General features: G+C 37.6%; 1 protein-coding gene across 1 annotated transcript in view; it reads right to left on the reverse strand.

Annotated features, from left to right (window-relative positions):
• The window catches only part of LOC137009184 (protein shisa-6), a 118,928-nt gene extending 92,425 nt beyond the window's left edge, over positions 1 to 26,503 (reverse strand). The window contains exons 1-2 of the mRNA XM_067371181.1: positions 25,959 to 26,503; positions 5,890 to 6,044 (exon numbers count right to left, since the gene is read on the reverse strand). Coding sequence (XP_067227282.1) covers positions 5,890 to 6,044; positions 25,959 to 26,503 — 700 coding nt within the window. The remainder of the gene's footprint in view (positions 1 to 5,889; positions 6,045 to 25,958) is intronic.
• Between the last annotated feature and the right edge of the window lie 339 nt (positions 26,504 to 26,842).

A 26,842-nucleotide genomic window follows, 5' to 3' on the forward strand; every position in this document is an offset into this window, starting at 1 on the left:
CAAAAACATGTTGTAAATAGACATGTAGTTAATCGCATAACCTGATATTGCTGAGTTCAACATGTTCCTGGGTCAATATTTTTGTTGATCCTGGAACAACATTCAAATCAACCAGATTTGAGGGACAAGTTTACAGATTATGTCAAGTGTAGGCTTAAAATCATGAATTGGTGCTTTTACATCAGTGTTATTCATCTATCAATTCCCTGTGATTTTTGGGATAGCTTATGGGTAGGGTTAGGTTTAGGGGTGGGAATAGGGTTAAGACTAAATTTTCAGACTAGAATGTTGTTCCAAGATCAACAAAATATGTTGACACAGAAACGCATCTAACTCAACAAAATCAGGACGTGCTAGCTAATCACAGACCTATCTGTTGAGTGTGTGAACACAACGGCCAATCAGAGACATATATGTTGAGCATGTGAACACAATGGCCAATCAGAGGTGTTTAAGAATCTGTTCAACAGTAGTGAAAATGCCAGAGGGAAATGCTAGTATAGTCACATTTTTAAAATTTCACTACCGACTTGATACCGAAGTCAGTACTTTTGACAACACTAACATCACCACAATCATCTTTACCTTGATTGCAATTATCATCTATTCTATCAAAATGCTGGTTTGCTTTATTCAGTCGAGAAAAGTAGTTTGCACATCATCTGGCCATAGAGCAGTGGGATGTTTGACGTTCAGTCAGCATTTCACACAACGCAATGCGGAAACGATCATAGAATATGACAGAGCTTGTGTTTTAAAGTGAAACACACACTGGAATAAATAATACACTGAAAATACAATGCAAGTCTCTATTCTCTCTACCATTTTTGATGTAATGGCATTAAGGTTTTTAATCTCATGTGTTAACATTGACAGCCCTAATATCAGGAAGACGTTCAATGGCTATATTCCAGGATGACACTGTCACAATTTATCAGGCTCAAATTGTAAAAGAATGGTTGGAAGAATCATTTTCACACATGAATTGGCACCTCTGAGTCCAGACCTTAACCCTCAGGGGTCTGAGGTTTTTTGGGGCCCTGGAGAAGGTTTGACATGTTCTGACATTTGTGCTTTTTTCAGTTGTTCATAAACATATTAATGGAAAAAGTGTCATTATACTGTATTCAGCACAAACTAGGCTGCAATAATATGTGAGTAACATGTATGTACATGTTTGTGTTTTTAAAGGTATAACGTTTATGCGTGGTTATTGAAAAAAACAAAAAACTTAAGTCACTGAAATAAAGCCAAAAAATATATATTAAATTTGTGTTCACAAGACTTCTGGGTATTGGAGGTTGTAGACTAGAGTTTTTGCTTCAAAATGAGGTAAAATTATGCTGCGTGCTTGTTCATATAAAACAAGAGAGTTTTAAATTTTCTAAAACATCTTTGGTCAAGAAACACAGTATGCGTGGAGGCGTGAATCATCGTGAATAATGGGTGATTCTCACCTTAGAAGACAAAAGAATCGCATAAAGACTTCTAATGACCTGCATAAATAATGAGCTCTTTCAGTCAGGTAGGCTGTGAAAAAATCATGTCTCAGCTCATCATGGTGTAAATCAAACATACAGAAAAAACTGCAATACTGTGAAATATTATTACAATTTAAAATAATGGTATTCTATTATATTCTTTAAAATATAATGTATTTCTGTGATGCAAAGTGTCCGAACAATTATGTTACAATTATGTCATATAGGCTTTTAGCTTAAAAGCATGCACATTTGGAGAAATATTGATGGATTCTCATATGTTTGTCAATTTTCTATACAGAGGAGTAATATTTATTCAATATTTATTATCTTCACTATGAACGCTGGATACTGTTTTCAATTCATACTTGCAGCCGGAGGGTGCTCTGTACACCTTTAGTCCACAAATCCATATAAAGAAGAAGAAGAACCAGGAACTAACTGCATGTCTTCTAGAGCTCGCTAACCATGACTTTAACATCCAGATAAACACTTTGCAAGACAATAAATACACGATTGAGATGATGAAAGCATGCGTCTGAATAGCGCTGGCTCCGTGGGCGTGGCCACTTTAGCGGATAATGAGCTGAATCAAGGACTTCTGACATGGCTCTCTTTTCATACAGATTACATAAACAGAGAATGTTTGTTTTCGATTTGACTTACACAATTTAAAACCTGACATTTCAACGTTTCTTTAGACATAAGTGTCATTTGTTTTGTCATTAGTATTCATAAATTACAATTCATTTTCTGAGAACTATCAGATTGAAGTTCATTCAGAGGGAGACGAGAGATCACACATCATGTTAGTTTTCTTTATTTTACAAAAAGCACAACATTTAGTTTTTACTCTGAGTGTACACAAATAAAAGAAGATATTCCACAGATTAAAATGGTGTATAACTCTTAATTGTATGTGCAACATTGATGGAGTATTTTGAGTCTTTTTCACACTGGTTAGAAAAAAAAACGCGGTGGTCACGCCGGCGTTACCGCCGACCTGAGAGTGTTAAAGTCTTTAGGATGTGCTGGAGGAGTTTTTACAGAGTGCTCACCTCTTGCATTGTCAATACAAGATCTTGACTAAAACCACAAAATTAAAATGTTTCAAAACATGTTTTCTTGCAAAAGTTTAACTTATTTGGTTTTTATTTAATATTAATCAATTATAAATGTAATATTTTATTCAACATAAAACATGACTGGGACATGAAAATGTGCTACATAGTAGGAATGACCCAAATTCAGTCTGGTGCAGCACAGCATCTGATAGGAAAGTCATCAAAGGGTTTGATTATCATTCATTTATTGCTGCCTTTTTTCCTGTTCTTTATGAAATTATGGGACAAACTTTATAAATGACACTTTAAAGGTTTGTATCCTGAATGACGCAGTGAGTAAACTGTAAACTAGCATCTCACTCAGACAAACAGTAATATTCAGCGCTATTCCCAACAGCTGACCTCATTCAAACACAGCTGCATTTAGTTTATTCAGTAGCGATTTGAATATTGATGTACAACAAGCCAAAGCACTGATTAGCTCAAACACAAATGAGATCTGCATTAATCCTAACACTGAAATCGAGTCAGTAAAGACATGACGGCGGTACTAGCACATCAGAGGAGCGTGTTTTGATGGCTGCTTGACTGCTGCGCTCTGTGTGAATGGGGAATTCATTCAGATTTGATTTCTGATATTAGCTTGTACGGAGTGACGGCAAACAGTGTGATGCTGAGCTTTTAAATATGAATCAGAAAACACGTTCAAGAAGAGAGATGCTGTGGGAGAGAGATGGAGGGAGAAGTTTGGGCCACAGCAGATGTTTCCTCGCCACAAATAAACTCCTGAGCATATGTACAACACCCACACACAGATGCACACATATAGAAACTTTACATTTGCATTTATGCAGTTGGAGGACACTTTTATCCAAAGCGACTTACATTGCATTGAAGCTATATGTTTTATCAGATCATGCATTCCCTGGGAATCAAACCCATGACTTTGGTGTTGAAAGTGCCAGGGCTTCCCAAACATTTGTTGTCAGCCGAAGCCCTTTGACATAAAATATTTTCTTGAAGTACCCACTGAGATTTTAAATTCATATTTCTATCTTTTATGTTCATGGTTCTCAGATGTCGTTTAAAGTATTAGTTGCCTTCAGAATTCAAATTTTCCTGATAATTTACTCACCTCCATGTCACCCAAGATGTTTATGTCTTTTTTTCTTCAGTCGAAAAGAAATTAAGGTTTTTGAGGAAAAAATTCCAGGATTTTTCTCCATATAGTGGACTTCAACAGTTACCAATGGGATGAAGGTTAAAATTGCAGTTTGAATGCAGCTTTACATGATCCCAGATGAGGAATAAGGTAATTTTCTTAAAAAAAATAAAAATGTATACACTTTTTAACCATAAATGATCATCTTTCACTAGCTCTGCGATGCACCACGCATTATGTAATCACGTTGGAAACGCCCTTTACCAAAAAAGGTAAAACAACAATGTTGGACATTGTGTCCTACGTCATGCGTGACCTTTCAAACATGATTACGTAATGTGTGGCGCATCGCAGAGCAGTGCAAGACAAGCATTTGAGGTTTAACAGTATATAAATGTTTATTTTTTTTTTTTTAGAAAATGGCCGATTGTGTTTCTAGATTAGACCCTTATTCCTTATCTGGGATCATGTAAACATTTGGGATGACATGGGGGTGAGTAAATTATTGGGAAATTTTAATTCTGAAGTGAACTAATCATTTAATGATCCACTGACATGCATACAAAAACAAATAGAACATTTCATATGTTTTACTAAGTGTTTTATTTTATTAGAGTTTTTTTTTTATTATAATTATTTATTTACAATATAGGGCTGCAAAATTTTGTAAAAAAATAAATAAAAAAGTGATGATTTTGTCATATATAGCAATTTAAAATGCAATATGATAAAAAATCTCATCTCATAAGAAAAGGTCTTATGCTATTTCTGAAACATCTAGTCTAAAAATTATAATTACATTTATAATTATATATATTTATAATGTAAATCTGTTTATCATATAAACCTATTGTGTCTTTTAAGAAGACTTGGACTAAACCACTCAATATTCATAAGGATTTAATTTATGATCTCTTTATGAATGTTTTGAAGCATTGGGTGAATAGACTTCGAAAGGAGGAACAAAAAAATCTCTCAGATTTCATCAAGAATATCTTCATTTGAGTTCCGAAGATGAACGGAACGACATGAGTGTGAGTAATTCAGAATTTTTATTTTTGGATGAACTAAGTATTTTTGGATGAACTAGTTCAGACTGCACGATTTTCAAAGTAGTCGGGTCACTGATCTTTTCACACTGCATGATTATCTTGGCCAGCATTCAGTTGCTGCTGTGTTCATACTGCACGATGGATCGGCGACAGAAGGTTTCACACTGCATGACTTTACAATAGGAAGAATCGCCGACAACTCTGTCTGGCACACAAACTACGTTTCACAACCAAACACACGCGAGATGTGACAAGGAAACAACGCGATATCACGCGTGCAAGACCGGAGTTATTATTATTATTATTATTATTATTATTAAAAACGGTAGCCCGCAAGAAGCTTGCAATACGAATTGCCTGTGCGCTGATTTGCTGAAAAAGAAAAGAAGAATATGGAGGAGGAAATGGTTGGGGAGACTGTGGATTGTGTGTTCTGCAAGGAGAGTTGGAGGTAAATAAAAAACTTTTCAATGTGCTGCTGTTGCAGATGGTCAAGCAAATGTTTGTGTTTTGTTTCTGTTTGATAAAATTGTAAGGTTTATCTGAAACGAAGCCATGCTTGCTGATGTTGTGGTCTATAACTCCTCCCCGAACTCCCCGCTGCTCTGGATCTTGCTCTCTCATTGGCTGTCGGTCATCGCCGATGTAGTTTTCAGTCAGAACACTTTTCACACAGCAGGATTTTGAATCGCCGACAGGTCCAGATATTTAGCATGCCAAATATCTCACGGGTGTCGGCGACTCGTCGGCGATTCTCTCAGATCGCGTCTTTGCTCATTCACACTGCGTGATTGTCACTCGCGTGAACGAGCACCGATTTGCCTGCGATTTCGGCCATTTGTCAGCGATTTCTCAAAACCTGTCGACGAGCCAAAATCGGGGCTAAAATCGTACAGTCTGAACTCGGCTTAACCCTTTAAGATTAAGCTTTAAAGTTTACCACATTGCCTTGGCAACTTATTCAAACTTTTGGAATGTTCCAAAAAAGAATTCCATGGAAAAAAAAGAACTAATCCTTTCAGTACCACATTCATGGAATTCAAATGTCATACTAATGGTGACGACCCCCCATCCCCCCACCCCCCATATTTTTTAGTCAGTTAAAAGCAGACAGAACCGCCAGCACCTACCATGGTTGTTTTTGTTGTGCACAGGTGTGTAGTGGTTCTTGGAGGTCCGTACAGGCGTGTTCTCTTTGGGCGAGGCATCTATAGCTGCAATGTTTTCATGCTCGTACTGTGATATCGGAACGGGCCCCTGCTGTCTCAATATGTCCGCCAGCGCTCTGTGAAAAACAAACAAGTCGATGATCATTTCACTGCTCTCCAGAAAGAAAACCTGTCCAAATGTGCCTCAGCTTTGAAATAAAAGCTTGTTTAGCATTTCATGCAGTTTAAAGATACACACCGGCCCCCAAGGGGTTTAGCCAATTTGCCCCGTTTAGGCTATTGTTTCTGTTATTTTCCCATTCGGGAAGGTTCTTGCCTCTTGGAACTCACTTCACACACACACAACTTTAATTGCGCTTTGTGTTATAATGAGCAGTCGAGGTTTAATCTCGCAGGTTTTCCAGACCTCAGGCCTGTGCGCTCTACAGCAGCAAACAAAGCCATTAATCAATGTTCCTTCGCAATATGGCGTTAGAGCAACACACCCCACTCACACCGGCCTAATGGGATTCAAATTCTATTAATGTTTTTGCTCTTTGGCCCTAAGGACACAGTTTCTGACTCGAGACCCAACCGCCTCATGGATTTTCGGCGCAGTTGCAATCTGAGATTCTGGTTGCTGAAGTTAATGGTATTTCCTCACTAATGCAGTTTAGCATGTGCTGTTATATGGGCCTTAACTTTTTCACTGCACATGAACTTTGTAAGTGTGGAAGAGTGTTGCCTGAGTGAAGATCAAAGTTGGTGAGCAGGTTCCTTATTCATATTTGAACATATTCAATCTTGGTGTGTGAAGACGCATCAGGTTTGACAAAGATTCTGGCTTTAACTGGTTGCAGTGTGCAATGAGCACAGGTGTGAATGAGTAAATGACAGTCATTTTAATGGTAAAAGACTGTCAAAATGCTAAAGTAAGTTCACTTACTCTATAGACAAATCCGGCGAAACACGGAAGTAAAGCAGCGCCGCCATTACTGCGTGCCTTGTAGCAGAAGTAGCGTGCTGGTCCCGTAGGCTGTAGTAGATGTTAGCTATATAGTTTTTTTAGTTCGTATGCTGTCCAGTGATGCCGAGAAGAGCGTGTTGTGTGGTTGGTTGTTTTAACAACAGCACAAAACTACAGGCCTGGAATAAAACCGTTTGTGTAATCCACGAACCTTTGTTGCACATTGACTGCCCATGTTTACGGCCATACGGATTGCACAGAGTTCCTGGTCGAGCGGAGGACCAAGATGTGCGTCAAAAGTGGATGAAACACATAACCGAGATGCTCATCGCATGCCAGATGATTAATAAAATAATCTTGAATACCTGAGAGAAAATGTATTTTATTGTTACAACTGGTCGTGGCTAAGGCCATCCTTAAAAATATTTTGGTTTGCCGTAACAGCCAAAAAAAAAAATGGTCGGTAGGTCGTAAAAAATGTAAATATTTTTATTATTGCATCACAATAAGTGTATTGTGATTGTCAAAACATTTTAATAACTAAGCTGAATTTTATTAGGTTTAGTGACATGTTACAATGTTTACATGGTAGGCTACAATTTCTGGTAAGCTACACTTTTTTATTGTTTTTATTCAATTATTATTATTTAATTATTATTGTGATTTGATTTAATATTGACTCATTTGGATAAATATTAGGTAGGCTACACAAGGTAGGCATTAATTTTTCTCAAGAAAAAAACAACTCACCTAACTTAATGCTGTAAACATACAGAGAGCCCTATCAGCTTGCAGTAATATTTAAAAATAACAATTTAAATATAATGCATTTTTTATTATAATAACAACTTTATTTAATGATATAAGTAAAAATATAATAAAGATGTAATACAGTACACATATCAGCCAAAACAGGTTCTGTGTGAGTGGCTGTAGCTGACAGCGTTCAGTCATTTCTGAGAGATTTACCTCAGAAGTGTGAATACATAAATCCATTTTGAAAAACATGTTTACAAGAACATTATACGTTGTCCGATGTTGTAATATTTTTTAATCTGTATTTCTAGCATGTCACATTACAAGCACCAAAACGGTATTTATTGTTTGAATTTCGTAATAAAATTGACAGAATCTGAGAGCTGGGATTTTAAGTAACCTGCTCTGTCTAGTCTGTCGGTCTCTCTGTCCTCTTCGCGATTTTTTTTGTGCGTGAGAAAATGGATGTGTGGCGTGAGAGCGTGTGAAAAGCGTAAATTGCATGTGTCTCACATTTTATTGCATTTGTATTAGCTGTTTGAAGAGTAAAAAAAAAAATCTGTGGGTCTTAACGCAATTACAATCGGCAAGTCAGTCGGACTAAAAGGGGGAAAAATAATTAATTGGGTCGGTCCTAAATTGACAGGGTCGGTCGGGTTATGGCAAAGAAGAATATTTTTAAGGATGGCCTAATAATTATTTGAAACCTGTGAAGCTTTTGAACATATTAGCAACACAGCTAGTAATGACAGCGTTCGGTTTTATTGTTGTCATCAATTAATACACTTCTTAATTACATTACATTATTACATTATGTTGTCAATAAATTACCTTTATCGGTAAGTTTTGGCCACTGCCTGACATCATCTGCCCATGTTCCCTTTCATCAGACATTTTCTTTAATGAGCAGGATGCGCTTTTCATTGAAATGTCATTAAAGGGCACCGGCAAGTGTCACACCGTCACACTTCGCAGGCACGCAGTAATGGCGGCAGGCAAGATGGCGGCACCCATAGAGTTTGCGGCGGATTTGTGTATACTCTATATACATATAAGAGAAAAACTAATAGGTCTATTTTTGGAAGAACAAGTCATTTTATAATTTACACTGAAACACCTTAACTGAAAAACAAACCAAAAAAAATAAAAATATATATATATATAGTAGTTGTGGTGCGTGCTCCAGTGCTATCAAGTAAGAACATTAATTTCAAGTCCTGTACATTATGGTTTTATGTCATTAAATGAACGTAAATAAATAAATGATCAAATACTAAATACATAAATACAAAAAATAAATCACGATTAATTACATCCAAAATAAACGTTTGAGTTTACATAATATACTGTATGTGTGTGTGCTGTGTAAAATTATGTATATATAAATATGTATATGTAATTATAAATATTATGCATATATAAATACACACACATGCATGTATATATTTAAGAAAAACTATTTTATAATTACGTATAAAACATTTATGTTTACATATAATTATATAAATATGCATACAGTATATATATGCAAATATTTCTTAAATATATACATGTATGTGTGTGTATTTAAATATAAATAATAATTATACACAGCACACACACATATATTAATCAATTAATCATTTGACGGCACTAAAATAAATAAATAAATATTTAGTTACAATGTATATTACAAAGGTAACATTATTGCAGTTAATGAAATAAACTTACAGTAAAAATATACAAGTTTGTAAATAAATAAATAAATAAATATTGATAAAAAACAGATTTTAGTAATTTTATAATTAATATTATTTCAGTTAATGAGATATACATTTTTAGTCTAAATTTAAGCTTATAATAAATAATTACAAAAAAAATATTTTAGTAAATTCAGTTCATAAAATATATTAAATATATTAATTTTCCAGTAGTGACAGTAATATTTTGGTAGTAACCACATCACATTACAGAATTTATTTCACATACTAAAACACCAATGATTTGCATAATAAAACATACAAAAATTCTAATGATTTGCATAACTGTACTAAAATTTTGTCTATTTCCTCCCAAATAAACGATTATGTGTCACTACTATAGTTCTGGCATCCACAGCTGCCTTTTTAACGTAAATTTTACTGTTTTTTTTATTTTTTTTTTATAGAGGGTAAATGACTTAAATGTGTGTCTGTTCCTCACATACAACTATCATATGGCTTCACAAGACCTGGAATATAGTGCAAAAGTCATTGCCACTACTTACAGATTCATTAGAACCACAGAAAGTGTTGGAAAAATGAATAAATGCTTATTCTGAACCAGTAAATAAGGGTTGGACCAGGTCAGACTTTCGGTTCTTATGGATCTGCTATCTCAAACCGGCGCGGCTAGATCCAGCAGACCCGGTGGCCATCTTTCCTCACATGAGCAGCCTGAAATGGCGTCTTAACTGTGTCAATGTCAGCGTATTCGCTCTGCCTCACGGTCCACATCTCTGAGCGTGCGAGAGACAGATAGAAAGAAAGAGAAAGAGGCAGAGAGAGAGAGAGAGAGAAGTGTGACTTTGGAAGGATGTATAATTAGTCTTTCCCTTCCAGGAGAAGGCCTTTTTTAACAGAAGTTCTTCTCACGTGGGGGCGACCTGGTTTCAGTGGCCCAGTTGGCTGTAAGGCTCAGAGCTCAACTCTACCGTTCCACCTTTTTCAGCTCAAACACTGCAGGATTGTGACACTTTCAGGCCTGTACGGCCTGCCTACATTCATGTACTTCAGTGGGCTCCTTTACTGTAGTTTTTGCATGTCACTTCCTTTTTAGGTTATTCTTGTACAATCTTAGAAAAAAATTTACTATATAAGGAGAAATCTCTTATGACTGCATAATACTTTTATGCCTAACAGGTTATTTTAATTTGTTGTAGTGATAAAGTAAGTTTGTGAGATGCTTAATTCATGAAATGTAACTACAATTAAAAATGTATATATATGATGCGTCCAGTAGAATCTTTTCAGGTTCTATATAGAACCTTTTCTTCTAAGAGCGTTTATGTTCAAGAGATTTAGAACAGTTTAAAATAAGCTATGTTTCCATCCACTTTATAATATCACATAAAAATGCCAAGATGTGCATAAATTCTACAAATGCACATAAAAAACTTGGCAGATACTTTTTTTATTAGATGAGATGTGCATAAACTATGATTGAAACACATTTACTGAATGAATCCCTCGATGTGCAACAAAAAACTCACGTGGCTTTGCCCTCAACAGTGAATGTGATTGGATAACCAGTGGACCAATTTCGTCGCACAGCATCTCAAATGTTGGTCGTTCTGAAATGCCTCAGCCAAAGTTTGTCATCAGAATGATTTGGTTTAATTTTCTGTCTCACATGATGTACTGTACAATAAAGAGCCACAGTTTCTTCCTCAATTGCAGCAATGTCCATTTTTATAACAGATATTTTGTACCAGTTTCCCAGGAAGTTTTATTCTCTTGAATACATAGAAAAGGAAACGCTGCTTTATTCAAAAATGTTTCATGTGATATATTCCAATTTTAAATTCGCAAATTTGAAATGAAAAATATACACCCCATCACATGCAAGAGTTGGTAATGCTTTAGATTTTTAGATTTACAGAGTAACTTCCAGTAATTATAGTGTACCTATGAAGTAAGTACATGTAAGTATAGGAGAACAATATGTGAAGACTTAGAAATAATGGGGTAACAACCAGGAAAATAACGAATTATTTATAATGTAAGTATTTTAGAACTAAGGGGTACTTATACTATTATGATAGACAACAATCTTACGTTTGGGAGCAATTTAACAAGAACAAAAACTGCACACCTTTTTGTAATAATAGTGTACAAATACATAAAGGCTTTTTTATTTAATTATGGGGTAGGCTACATATCAGTGCATTTACACAGTACTTTGTTTTTATTGCAAAAGTACACTGATTAAGTTGTTTCAAGGCTTTTGCATTTTTTTTTAAATACTGGGGAAATACACTCTTGTTTCATGTAGTTACAGGGTAAGTGTGACATCTGTGGGCTGTAAATTAAAGTGGCGCTTGTTACCCTCTTGTTTCATAGTTACAGTGTAAGTACAACAAAAACACATGTATACACAATCTGATATCACTTTGGAAACCTTTATTTGAAAAACACCTTATTTTGAAACAGATTTACAGTGCTTCTTATTCATTTCTCTTGCTTGGCTTCCTCCTCCACATGTTCCCCTTCTTTATTTAAATTCTGTATGTATTAAAAGAAAATACAGTACACCCAGAAATGACCTCACTGTTTACTCATCTTTTACCCTCATGCAATCCAAGATGTGTATGACTTTCCTTCTTCAGATGAACACAAGCTAAGTTTTTTAGAAAAATAAATAATCTCTGGGAATGCTTTATAATGTAAGCTCATGTGTTCCTAAAAGTTGAAGCATTCCCCAGTGGATAAATCAATGTCTTCTGAAATGAAACGATAAGTGTTTATAAGAAAAATACCAAATATTTTAAAATTTTAAACTGTAGACTTATGCTTCTGACCAACTGTCACCTGTGTGTGCATGAGAGGGTTGAGAGTTCATGCTTGATGTAACTTGAAGTGTGACTTAAGCGCCGAGAAACTCACACGAAAAGTCACGCAGATGTCGGATGCCATCCGTTTTTTTAAATTAATGCTCAAAACAAAATACACAGAATTACAGATAATAATAATGAGAAACAAACAAGACAGAAGAACAGAGATGGCAGAGAATGTCATGAAAGCTTGAAGCTTCACGTTGCTTCGTCAAACGCACTCGTCGACTCTCATGCACACACTGGTGACAGCTGGTCGGAAGTGAAAAACATGATTAAACCGTGAGAACATTTCTGGGTGTACTGTATTTTCTTTTAATACAGAATAGCAAAGGACATGGGATTCCTTCTTAAGATTCATCAGTGGAAAGACTGAAAAAGAAGAAGAGGAACAAGAGGAGGAGGAAGCCAAGCAAGAGAAAAAAATAGGGACAGAACATGCTACTTTCTGTCTGGACTTTAAAATTTGGAACGAAAAAAATATTTAAAAAAATGAATAAATGATTAAGAAGTGTTATAGACCTGTTTTGAATTAAGTTGTTTTACAAATAAAGGTTTCGGAGTCAGTGATATCAGATTGTGTGTTTTTATTGTGCTTACCCTGTAACTACATGGAACTAGAGGGTAACAAGCACCACTTTTACAGCCCTCAATGTCATACTTACTCTGTAACTATGGAACAAGAGTATATTTCCCCAGTATTTTTTTTTTTTTTTTAAATTGCAATAGTTTTACTTGCCTTGAAACATGTAAGCCCAAACTAAAACAGCTGCACTTTTGCTATCAAAACAAAATACTGTGTATGCACTATAGCAGTTCTCAAACCTGTCCTGGGGACCCCCACTGCACGCTTTGCATGTCACACTCATCTAACACACTTGATTCAAGTCATCAGCTAATTAGTAGAGACTGCAAGAGTTGAATTGGGTGTGTTAGATGAGGGAGACATGCAAAATTTGCAGTGCAGTCCCCAGGACAGGTTTGAGAACCACTGCACTATAGTATGAACTATAATGTAATTAAAAAAAAAAAAAGCCTTTATGTATTTGTACACTATTATTACAAGTTACTCTGTAAATACGCTGCAATTACACAGTACTTTTCAGGCTGTAATCTAAAGCATTTCCAGAGAGTTTTACCAACCAACCAGCCTATAAAAGGTGAAAACAATTTGTGGCACAATGCTGATAACCGTGTATATCAGCACGGCTGTGATTCGTCTGTAGGTAATCACACTTCAGTAATAACGTCACTTCAGAACTAGTAACGAAGGAACGTTTCAAATCTCAAGTTGACAGTTGGACCGAGTGTGATATTGCTCATATATACAAATTATTTTCTGCGGTAAATCAACATTTTCCCCTAATTCTTCTATATATAAATCTTCATAATATTTTAAGAGGCTGGTTTATATATATATATATATATATATATATATATATATATATATATATATATATATACAGTGCTTCCCACAGGTTTGAAATATACTTGCGGTGGTAGCCGGGCGAAAAATCCTATTACCCACGGCACAAAAATTGTCTACTATGTGTGACAAACAAACAATGTGTGATTTTTAACAGTATTTTTATTTATCGAAATTAATTTTAATTAAATTACATGTTACATTTAATTACATACTAATATTATGCATTATTATGCATTGTAAATGATGCAAAATTGCAGCATTTAAATGGTTCACATTTTCCTATGTTCTCCTTGCTGTCATATAATGTCTCTCTAAGTGAATGGGACACAGATTTTACTAGTAAAATTTATTAAATGAATAATACATGTGTCAAATAATGTTCTTAGTCTTTTCTTTCTGTGGGGGAGACTACAATAATGTACTATGAATTAAATGGAAATCAAATTAAATACAATTTATAGTGTAACCAAAATACCAATAATGCCCAAAAAACTTAGCGTGTGACTTTTAATTATAAACAAGCCCGAAATACGCGGGACTCTTATTTTGAAATGTCTATACTATTGCAGGCTGATCCTTCAGATTCTTACAATCGTGTAAAACATTTTATATAAAGGCCATAAAGTAGATTTTGTAATAATTCATCAACTTGAGTTCATTAGCAATCGCCTGGCATAAATCTGCGCTTTTCATTGATTGAGAATCACTTTGAAACAGTCTGAAGCGCTGTTGCGCGACCTTGTAGAAAGCACAACAGCGCCGCCTAGTGACTTTGCAAAATGCAGCGCCCGTTTGAATGTTAGCAGGAGTAAACAGTTCTGACGCACACATAACGAGCAGGTACGAAACGACTAGTTATTCGATCGCGGATGGTTTCATTATCTTGTGCGGATATAAAAGTATAAGAGGATAAAAATAATAAAAGCAACAATGTGTCTCCGAATATACTTGGGCGGCCGTTATTATACGTGGGCGGCCTGCCCAAGTAAAGTCTATGTGTGGGAAGCACTGATATATATATATATATATATATATATATATATATATATATATATATATATATATATATATATATATATATATATATACACACACACACAGAGGATAAATTCACTGAGAGACATGCAGGTAATACATTGCCACACTTACAACCTTCCCTGTCTTTGCATCAAAAGTCATTCAATTGTCTGGAGTTAATATATGCAAGACGATGCTAACGGTAATTTGGACCTAAGTGCTACTCCGTTTGCTCTAAAGACACATCCAAACACCAGCGTGAGTTAATTACATCCTCACAAAACACCCTGATGCAGCCTCTAGGGACACAGAAGCACCATTTCTGAACAAATCAAGGCCAATTTCCCTCATTCCATCACCTGAATTGGGTTGAATGGTGAAACATATGGTGCTTTAGAGACCTGATGCCGGCAGAGCAGGAATTAGACACTTTAACTGAACGCTCACTCAAACACACTCTCTGATTCAATCTCTGGTTGCATGTTTAAGATGAAAGTAAATTGAGCAATGATACAAGTTGTGATGCATTAGAGGTCCAATATGTACTTTGGCCACACTTGGCAATGGCGACTGAATTGACGCAATTACATTGACCTACATTAATAAATTTTTTAGACACTTTTTTCCAAAGGGACACTGAGATATACCCTTTTATGTCACCAAGCTAACTGCTCACTAAAAAACCCTCAAAGAACATGTTTTCATGTCATTTCAAATTTGAATGTGACGTGGTGATATCAAGTGAGTGAGCTGTTTACCTACTTTTCAATTAGTTTTCATATTAATACAATTATTTATTTATTCAGACTGATTTGTGGTCGCAGAATGCACAGGTGGGATTTATCATGTGAACGCTGTAACAGGATAATCAAAGACCGATGGAGGACTTTTCCGCATTCATTCTTTAAGAGGCCATAATATGCCCTTTTATAGTCTTCATTTTGTTTTTAGGCTCTACTAGAATAGGTTTTCATGCTTGAATGTTCAAAAAAACACATTATTTTTCCCATATTTGACATTGTTGAAGCTCCTCTCTTCCCAGTCTGTCAGTAACATTGTTTAAATGTCTGTTAAGCCCTTCCTTCTGAAAAGAACAATGTGTTCTGATTGGTTGGCTAGACAGGTGTGTTGTGAATGGTCAAGTGCTTTGAGTATGTTTGGGAAATGTCACGCCCCTTACCACAACAGTGAATTTCAACACACTACTAACTAACTCAACCAGGCCCGCCCCTTTTTTGAGTATGTCTTGGGTGGGAATTATTTAAAATATAGCTGCAAGCAGCAATTAAGGGTCGAAGCACAACGTAAGCTGCTAGCAGCAGACTAACAATCTCATAATGGACTATGATAGCCAATTTCATGTTGTTGTTTGTGTGTCCTCAGAGTACCCCCATACATAAGTGTGTCAATTTTGGTGAAAATATCTAACTTTGTTTGCGAGTTATAGACATTTATATGTATGAACACAAAAAAAAATTACCCACACCTGACATTGATTGCATTTTGTTGCCACTTACTATCAAAATGTTGACATTTGGATGTTAGCATATATTCAATGACCTATGTTTCTGATTTCCTATGGTGGTTATGTCTCAATTGGACTGATAGTTTCTAAGATATTCATGAATGTTGTTTAAACGCTAAATCACAATGTTGCACTAACCATAAGGCAAAACCTACCATGTTTAGTATTGCTGGACCCTGCAAGGTGTCAGGAATTCAAGAAGGTCACTTCCGTGAAAATATGTCAATCATATCCAAAGTTATAAGAAAGTAAATATTTTTTTCAACACTAGATGGTGCTGATCTGAAACTTCTCAGACTCCTTCATGGCATTGTGCCGGTGACCCATACCGTGTTTCGTAATGATACATTAATGTGTTCATGGACCAAGTTTGGTCTGAATACGATAAAGCATTGATGTAAAATTAGTTTGCATGTTTTTCAAAAACAGTTTGACAAATCAACTTGAATTCCACTACTTTTTGTCAGCATGGTCTGTTTAAATTTTCAGAGCAATGTCCTAGGAGGAGCTCGAAAATTCAAAATGGCGGAAAATTTTTCATTTTGTTTCTAGCCATTACCGTTCAAAAGTTATTAGCATAAATATAAGTGTAAGTTTGGACAGTTGGTAGTGCAAGAGGGATTGAGTTAGAGACTCCAAATGTGCTATGGTGACAGTTCAAACTGTCCTCTATCAGTGTGCCAAATTTCATAACTTTCCCACAAGCGGTTCTATGGGCTGACATAGACTTCCAGAGTGGTGCTTGGCACCTAATGAGGAATAAGTGACATGTTCATTTCCAGAAGAAAACTGAAGAATACAATGAAGGCGTTTCAGGGTTTTCAGAAACAATGAGCACTGATATAGAGAATAACTCCCATTGGAGAGACTTTGTGCTTTGTAACTTTGCAGATGTTTTTATTTTTTTATTTTTTGTCATGCTCAAACAGTGTAACAGTTCCCGTGTTCCCCGGACTCCATTTCCCACAGTCTTCCTGTTCTCCACACCTGCACTCACTTCCCTCGTCATCTCCCCATCATCACTTATCGTCACCACCTGGACTTCCTCGTTTGCACTCCCTTTATATATGGACTCACTCCCTTCACTCCTTGTCTGTTCTAAATGTTATTTGATGTGTTGGATGTTGTTTCTAGCTCCTTTATGTTAATAAATACCCATTTACTGTGGAAGTCCGTGAACGCTTCATCTCTACAACACCAGCACGTAACAGAAGAACAGACCTTAACCGCTGGACTTCCACAATTCTAAGGATGGGTATAATCCTTGTTCCCGTACCCCCGAAGCCTCTCAATGCAGAGGAAAGACTTTGCCGTTTGCGACAGGGTGGCGGGCCGTTGGAGAGGTATGTGGAGGAGTTTTTGGAGGTTTCTTATTTGGTGAGCTGGTCTGATGCTTGCCTTAATGCTGTTTTTCTGATGGGACTGGACAAGGAAGTTATTCGTTATAACGAACCAGCCTGTAATTTCTCCTTAGTCGATTCTCTAAATTTAATTCCCTTTTTAAATGGTTCTAATTTTGAAGTGGATAAAATTCAAAAGAACCAGAGTCCTTGTCCAGCCCCATCAGCAGCTTATCGGGCATCACCAGCTCACCTCACCCCAGAACCCTGCACATACCGCTTCAACGGTCCTGCCCACTCCTGGCCAGCCGCCGCCGCTGAGCCCTCCGCTCCAGTCTCAGCCGCCGAGCCATCGCCATGCTCCTCCACCCACATGTCCACGATGTTTTTGGGACTCCCTATGACTATCCAAAACCTCCCCAAGTATTTTTTGGGGGGGGGCCAAGTACCCATGGGTGGGGGACATGTGAGGGACACACATGTGGGTGGGTCTTTACCATGGCCGCCCAAGGCTCCAAACCCACCATGGTTGCCCACTGCACCTGACCCGCCATGGCTGCCCACTGCACCTGACCCGCCATGGCTGCCCACTGCTCCTGACCCGCCATGGCTGCCCACTGCACCTGACCCGCCATGGCTGCCCACTGCACCTGACCCGCCATGGTTGCCCACTGCACCTGACCCGCCGTGGCTGCCCACTGCTCCTGACCCGCCATGGCTGCCCACTGCACCTGACCCGCCATGGCTGCCCACTGCACCTGACCCGCCATGGTTGCCCACTGCACCTGACCCGCCGTGGCTGCCCACTGCTCCTGACCCGCCATGGCTCATGGATCCGCCCTGGAGACCTCCACTCCTACCCATGCCTCTCCCTGCACCGGCATGAGGTCTAAAGGGCGACCACCCCCCCTCCCCGGTGTTCCATCTACGGCGCGAGGTCGCGCCTACCGGGAGGGGGAGGTACTGTCACAGTTCCCGTGTTCCCCGGACTCCATTTCCCACAGTCCTCCTGTTCTCCACACCTGCACTCACTTCCCTCATCATCTCTTATTGTCACCACCTGGACTTCCTCGTTTGCACTCCCTTTATATATGGACTCACTCCCTTCACTCCTTGTCTGTTCTAAATGTTATTTGATGTGTTGGATGTTGTTTCTAGCTCCTTTATGTTAATAAATACCCATTTACTGTGGAAGTCTGTGAACGCCTCATCTCTACAACACCAGCACGTAACAAACAGCAACATAAATGTTAATGAAAGTTATTGTAAAAAAGCATTGTTCCTCTTTAATTACCCCCCTCCAAACCTATGGCAAGTTTTAGGGGATCTTTTAAAACTCAATGGGTTTAGAGGAGGCATGAGAAACGGCTTCCCTCTGTAAATCACTGGTGGACAGTGTCACTTTAGAAATGTATACAATTATACAATTTATACATTTTATTTTGTTCTTATTTTTGTATTTTGCATTATTTTTCTCATCCAATTTTTTTTGTGGAGACAATACCTCCTCAAAGGAAACAAGCCCTGGCCAAATGGGTCAATCAAATGACAAGTTTATTTCCACAGCATTCTTTTTAAAGCACTGAAATCGAGAACAACTGTGACAAAGTGGTCTGTCTGGGTAAAAAGTCTTTCTCTTACGTCAGAGCATGCTCGGATTGCATCGGAGCGTGTTCCCGAGGAGACTGATCAATAAGAGGCACTCGGATCACCCGCGGAGGCTTTCAAAACACGGCCTCTCTGTCTCGCTGAAGGTCACCAGTGAATCTGCATGTGCTGAATACAGCTGCTACCTCTTTTAACCTCTTCCACCTCTCACAGAGACCTCGGATGCCCTGGAGAGCTGGGAAATTATTCAAACTCAGCTTTCATGGAGTTTTTTTTTTGCCACTGAGCTGCATTGTTAATCTTGTTTTCCACTCAAACTGCTAATGTACGGCTGTCAGGTTACAGAGCATAAAGCTGTATGCCATCAACGTCACCAGCAAAACCAGCTCTAAGCAATCTGATTGGCTGGAATAAAAACACCCAGAGTGCTTTTCACCGGATACAATAGGCATGTTTGAGTTTTCCCTGTGGTCCACGCTGGCCGAGCGATGACAGTGATGTGAGGGTTTAAAATGCTCTAAGGTCAGAAGTGAATTATGCTTATAGAGCTCAGGAAGTCACTTTGTGCTGAGTGTGAAAACTAAAATCTTTTCAACAACTGCTGAAGGGGATGGAGAGGATTCACTCCCGGCCTCCTGGAACAGTTGCATTAGCTGCCATGTTTCAACTAGTGCCAGTTTAGTCGTCATTTACTCACCTTTCAAATATATTAATTTTTACAAACAAAAAAACATCTTACTGACAGACCGATTTATGTATGTATGTATATTGCAAGATTATGTAAATTCCAGGATTATGATTCATGGCACCAGCACTCATTAGGTCTGAACTCTCATTCATTACTTTTTAGCCAAGTCATGTTCTTTCTGTCTTATTTCCTGACTAGTGAATTTCTCAAGGACTATTCTAATGTTTTCTCCCAGAGGCTGATCATTCCCTGGCCATTTCAGCAGGTGTCTAAAGCAGCACAGCGCCATCAATATTTAAACAAAGAGAGACAACACGCTGAGACACAGCAGGGGTTTCTGGGTAGCTGAGAGATGGAGATTCATCACACGGGGATGATGCGATCGGACAAGACTGCAGCTGCTTGCCCAATCACATTCCTTATTATGTCATCACCATGAGAAAATTAAACAGGATTATGATCAAAGAAACTTCTCAATATATCACATCACTGTAATGGAGAGAAAACAGTTGAAAGAGACACAGTGCTCTTTGATGACTCTATTGATTAAACAAATATGTCTGTGTTTAAGATGAAAAGAAAAACTTGTGGCTTATGTAGCAAGCAAGATGTAAGTCGGTGGATCTCATTAAAGGGGTGGTTGATTATGATTTCACTTTTTTAACTTTAGTTAGTGTGTAATGTTGCTATTTGAGCATAAACAACATCTGCAAAGTTACGACGCTCAAAGTTCAATGCAAAGGGAGATTTTTTTTTAAAGAATTCGCTTTTTAAGGACTAGGAAGCTGCTAGGAATAACTGCTAGGAACTACAACAAGCTTCTTCTCAGGTTAGTGACATCACTAACCCTAAAACTTACATAAACCCATAATTTTAGCTGCGTGAGATTCTCCAGCTTTGTTGTTGCTGAGCTACTGAAGCGCGAGCTGTTAAAGCTCCGCCCTCTACAGGAGCAGCAGCTCATTTGCATTTAAAGGGACACACAAAAACTGTAAAGCATGTTTTTGCTCACATCCAAATAGGGGAAAATTTGTCAAAATATAATAAATGATCTGTGGGGTAGTTTGAACTGAAACTTCACAAACACATTCTGGGGACAAAGGCTCATATTATGTAAAACGGGCATTATAGGCCCCCTTTAAGAAATGTTCAGGTCATAATTTACTCAAGAATTAAATTAAATTATATTTTGCGTAAATAAAATTAAGTTTGTTTCTAGTGTATTTTAAGATTCCTGATTATTTTCAAGACATGCAAGCACAATTTTGTCAATACCAATTTTAGTCAACCAAAATTGGTATTAGTTGGTTATTTGCAGAAAAAAAAAAAAAAAAAAAAATCAAAGTCAAATTATATAATCAAATATGGCTGGGGGGAAAAAATCACATTATGAAATAAATGTTTTTCTACAAAACACATTGGCCACAGTTATTGGCACCCCTAGATTTTTTTTATGAGTTAAATATCTCTAAAGTATATTCCCACTCATATTTACATTTTTTTTTAGCACACCAGGGTGACTAGGAGCATGAAATTGTCCAGCTATGACTTCCTGTTCCACAGGAGTATAAATAAGAGGAAACACAAAGGCCAAATTCTCTTAATCATTCATCACAATGAGTAAAACCAAAGAATATAGTTCTGATGTGCAGCAAAAGATTGTTGAGCTTCACAAAATAGAAAGTGGCTGTAAGAAAATAGCAAAAGCATTGAAAATCCCCATTTCCACCATCAGGGCAATAACTAAGAAGTTCCAATCAACTAAAGATGTTACAAATCTGCCTGGAAGAGAACGTGTGTCTAAATCGTCCTAATGTGCAGTGAGGAGGAGAGTTTGAGTGGACAAAGACTCTCCAAGGATCACAGCTGGAGAATTGCAGAGATTTGTTGAGTCTTGAATCTCAGAAAGCCTAAAAAAATGTATCAAACAGCACCTACATCCCCACAAGCTGTTCGGGAGGGTTTCAAGAAAAATCCTCTGCTCTCATCCAGAAACAATCTCCAGCATATTCAGTTGTCAGACACGACTGGAACTTCAAACGGGACCGGCTTCTATGGTCAGATGAAACTAAAAAAAAGAGCTTTTTGGCTGCAAACTCACCAGATGGGTTTGATACACACATGGATAAAAAGTACCCCATGACCACGGTTAAATATATTTTTCTGCTGGCGGTCCTGGACATCTTGTTCAGATACATGGCATCATGGATTCTATCAAATACTAACAGATAAAAAAACAATTCCTGATTGCTACTGCTAGAAATCTTATAATGGGCCGTGGTTGGATCTTCCATCAGGACAATGATCCAAAACAAACATCAAAACCAACACAAAAATGTGTCACTGAGCACAAAATGAAGCTTCTGCCATTGCCATCCCAGTCCCTTGACCTGAACCCTAAAGAAAATGAGTGTAGTGAACTGAAGAGAAGAAGCACCAGCATGGAGCTGGAATCTGAAGAATCTGGAGAGATTCTGCATGAAGGAATGGTCTCTGATCTCTTGTCAGGTGTTCTCCAAACTCATCAGGCATTATAGGTGAAGACTCAGAGCCGATATCTTGAGAAAAGGACGTTGCAATAATTGGGTGCCAATAATTGTGGCCAACGTAAACTAGAGAAAAATATTTATTTCATAATGAGCTATTCCCCCTAAGACTGTGCAATTGTGAGATTCACCCAAGTAAATCTTGGAAAAATATAATTATTCAACATAATAGTAGTTGGCCTCTTTCTCAGCACAAATGAGACAAAGTTAGCTCAAATTACAACTCATTATCCATTTGAGCTAATTCATCTTTTACCCAGTATGAATAGTTTAATCATCACTATGTCATCATGTCTCCAATATAACCATAAATTATGAGGTCAAACTACAACCTGACCTTTATACATGAACTCCATATTCCTTGTGATCAATTCATAATGAATCAGCCAGAGAGGAGAGAGAGATAAACCTTTTCCCTCATTGACTGAGGTCTCATTTCTAGTCTTACACAGACGTTCTCCTTAGAGAACCCGCATTTCATGTGCCTATGCTCTTCAAACACTCAAAACACACACACACACACACAGTACATCAAGAGCTTTCCAGCCCTGAGCCGTTTTACTACACATCTGATCCGCTGGGTAAACACACTCATCATATATTTAACTGTATTTTGGAACAAACTACCACCCTGTACACACAGTCTAAATGAATCAGAGCAGTTTTAAAGAGTGTTAATGTTGAAACAAATGTTCTGGAACATTCTACTGTAGAAGGAAACTTCACTGTTGTGTCTATGAGACACTGTGAGCAGCAGGGATGGTTTGTCAAGCAATGACGAAGAACAAGACTGATTGAAGAAGGGACACACCTGAGTTTAGCCACATTTCCTTCTGAGAAATGTTTAGAATTGTGTTTAGTACACATTTCATACTCTTTGCACCTTGTAACAGTAGCGCTTGTTTTGACATGAATATAAAAATGCTCAAGGTGTCTAAATGTAAAATTGCAATCGATATTTAAGTGGTTGATTGATTGATTGATTGATTGATTGATAGATAGATAGATAGATAGATGCTGCTGCACATTTTTAAGGTTTGTGATTATTTTCAGGACAATTAAGCATATATATTTCAATAATGACTATTCTCAGAATAGTTTTAGCATGTTTTTGAATATGGCAATGCTAATGTAAGTACAGACTTACTGCTAGATACATAGAGACTCTGCTGTAAAAGCCCGTAAGATATGCTGCTGCTGCATAAACAGACATACATAAATCCTGTAGCAGATATAGGCAGGTGGAGCTGGGGAGGTGGAGGGCTTCAGAGGAACTCTGAAAGCCAAACAATGAACCAGACTATTTAAATGTTAAGCAAGCAATCTCACTGGCTCAAATACCTTTTATAATAATGCTTTTATATTATTTACTTTTGAAAATATCATATGGGTTTGGAAGAACATGAGTAAATATCAACAGACTGCTCATTTTAAGTATGCTGCTCACAAATATCGAGCAGCTATACAGAATGTCAGTCTGTCTTCACAAATCCAATAAGCCTCATTGTGAGCACTAGCCAAACTCTTATCACACTGTCTGAGCTTGGCTCATATTTGGTACATGTATCAGTTTGATAAGAGGAGAGCAATGTGCCATCTTTAATACTCTCAACAGCTCTGCACAAGAACGAATTCCCTTGCGGAGTGACTGGCTAAAATGGCTATTGTGTCAGCGTTACGTCATTATTAATATGAGAATTCATTGTTCTCAGGTAACATTGTCTTAGTATTTTTATATAAATATAATCAATAAACAATACAGATAAAACAGAAGAGATTTTTACCTTGCTCTCTGAAATTTCTCCTTTTTCCCAATGACCATCCACAGCACTTTAAATCTTGTCTTATTGACAAACTGCACCATGAAGTCCTAGTTCCCCTCTACTACGACGGTTTGCGGTTGACCTCTATCTCAGCACAAGACTAATGAAATCCAGAATCAATCCCTCCTAGACACAGATGAGTCCTAGATTTAATACAGTATGCAATTAACTATTAATATTCCTTCCTAACCCAGAACCCAGCACTTAATTTGTGATCAAGACCACAAAGCTTTCACTCATGGTCTAGTTTATGTACTGTACGTTGTAACTGAGATGTGTTACAAGGTCTCATTCATTTCTTGTTTCCTCATTGAGTCTCATGCACTAAAATTGAAAAATCACTCATATTTGATATGTAGTCAGTGCTCTTAAAACTGCTTTGGCATATATCACTCCTTAACTTTTTGTCTAAAACATATTGAAATGCTAATGGGAATAAAAATACACACTTTTTATATATTTTGACTGCAATTTCTTTATAAGTTTCAGTTTTGAGATTGTAATTGGAAGTCAATGAGCTTGTATGCTTAGTCATTTAGCAAACACTTTCATCCAAGATGACAAGTCGTACATGTTATCCTAAGGCACAATGGTGAAATGAACCAACCCTTCCGTTTACTACCCTAGATGGTTATCCATATGCCACATTTAGTAAATCTGGACAAATATCTTATGAAGAACCCTCATATGCACTTAGTATGTTAACATAGAAAGACCATCTTAAAGAGGCAGTATGACGTTCTGAAAAATGTTAGGACCCAAAAATAATGGGGTCCCCATTGACTTCAATTGTACGGAAAAAACACTGAAAATTTTGTATAAAATATCTTCTTTTGTGCTCCGAAGAAGAACTAAATACATACAGGTTTGGAATAACATGGGTAAGTGAGTAAATGATGACAGCATTTTCAATTTTGGGTAGGGATGCACTGATATGAAAATTTTGGCTGATTCCGATAACCGATAATTCTATATATTAGAGAGCCGATAACCGATATATTGGCCGATAAATATGAATGCAAATTTTAATATTGTTTTTGAGAGCCTGATTACAAAAACATAAGTCTTACCATTAAAATTCATGTCCCAAGCACACAATTATAATGTTCTTGTTATAATTTTATGTAGCCTATATGACAGACTTGCGCTGCACATGTTGCACTTGACTGTATTTTCTCATTTTGAAGTGATTTCAATCATATATCAATTCATAACCATCATTACGAACAGTGCGCATTTGAACAAGTGTCTGAAGGAAATAATTAATTATTTATAAACTTTAATATATTGGCTAAATGTTCTTATTGGGCCGATAACGATAACATTAAAAATAAACATATATCGGTCAATACTGATATTGTGGCCGATATATTGCGCATCCCCAATTTTAGGTGAACTATCCCTTTAAAGTAACAAACAAACATATTTGCATGGTACAAACTTTGGTTACCAGCCCTGCATTCTTAAAAATAAAGGATCCATTAGAAGAACCATTTTTTTTCATCCCCAAATACCTCTGAGTGAACTTTTGAACTGTGAAGAACATTTTAAAAATCTTAAGAACCCTTTTATACTATAAAGAACCTTTTGTGGAATGGAAAGGTTCCATGGATGTTAAAGGTTCTCTAAGGATCCATAGATTACAATAAAGTACCTTTTTTAGAGTGTGGGGTGGTTTAACCAGGCTACACAACCCCTAAACAATCAATACTTCTTACTCGCGATACTTTAACCCAAAGTTTGCAGAGTAAGTACATTTCCAAAGAGCTTTCATGGACTTACCTTTGGACATTCATCTCTTGAGGCTGTCTGGTGGCTTTATCATAGGCCACTTTGGCAGAAATCCCCAGGATAATAATGAGGGTGATGACCCCGCAGGTGATGTAGACAGTGGTGTTGGTCTGGTCCAGCGCAGGGTCGTACGTGTCCCCTGTGGGTGCGGGTGAGGGCGGTTGGGTTTTGATCCAGTCGGGCGTGTTGTAGTTGGTACAGACTCTCTGATCCACTCGTTTGGCTTTCACGGGGCAGCAGAAGCGCAGGAAGCAGCTCCCGCAGCAGTACCGGTGGTCGGTGTTGTTGCAGGCGAACTCTTTGTCGAACTGACCGCTTACATCGTAGTAGCCGAGACAGGTATCGTGATCACCGACGATGGGCGCCTGGACTTGTGTGATCCGTCGTGGTGCCACTGTTGGAGCAACGGTGCTGTTAACCTCCTTCACTTTCTGGGGTCTCTTTGGAGGGGGTTTGCTCCTCTTGGCTGTGGATGCGCCCAGGACGCACAACGGGTCTAGATAGACCAACAGAAGTAGGAGATGTCGTATCCCCATGGCTTCAGGTGGTAATGTCTGTGTTTCTCCTCGTTTTATGATTTCTTCAAACCGACACTGACCCGCTTGTCATGCACTTTTGCGGGTCCTCCATTCTCCATCTCCGCGTAGCATCATTTCAACAGTCCTCCTCCCTAAGACTCTCATTCTTTAAGGCATAAGTGCTTACAGAGTCAAGCCAACAACTGCGCAATGCCCATTTCACATTGAGCGAATGGAGAGAATAGGTTCTCAAACTTGAAATCTACTTGCTCAAGACTGACTACATTATGTTAATCTGAAAAATAAAATATGAGAGGGAAAACAATTAAACACAATCAGGACAGTTTCTCTTCTCAG

Source organism: Chanodichthys erythropterus, chromosome 3, assembly GCF_024489055.1.
Source record: "Chanodichthys erythropterus isolate Z2021 chromosome 3, ASM2448905v1, whole genome shotgun sequence".
NCBI classification, from domain to species: domain Eukaryota; kingdom Metazoa; phylum Chordata; class Actinopteri; order Cypriniformes; family Xenocyprididae; genus Chanodichthys; species Chanodichthys erythropterus.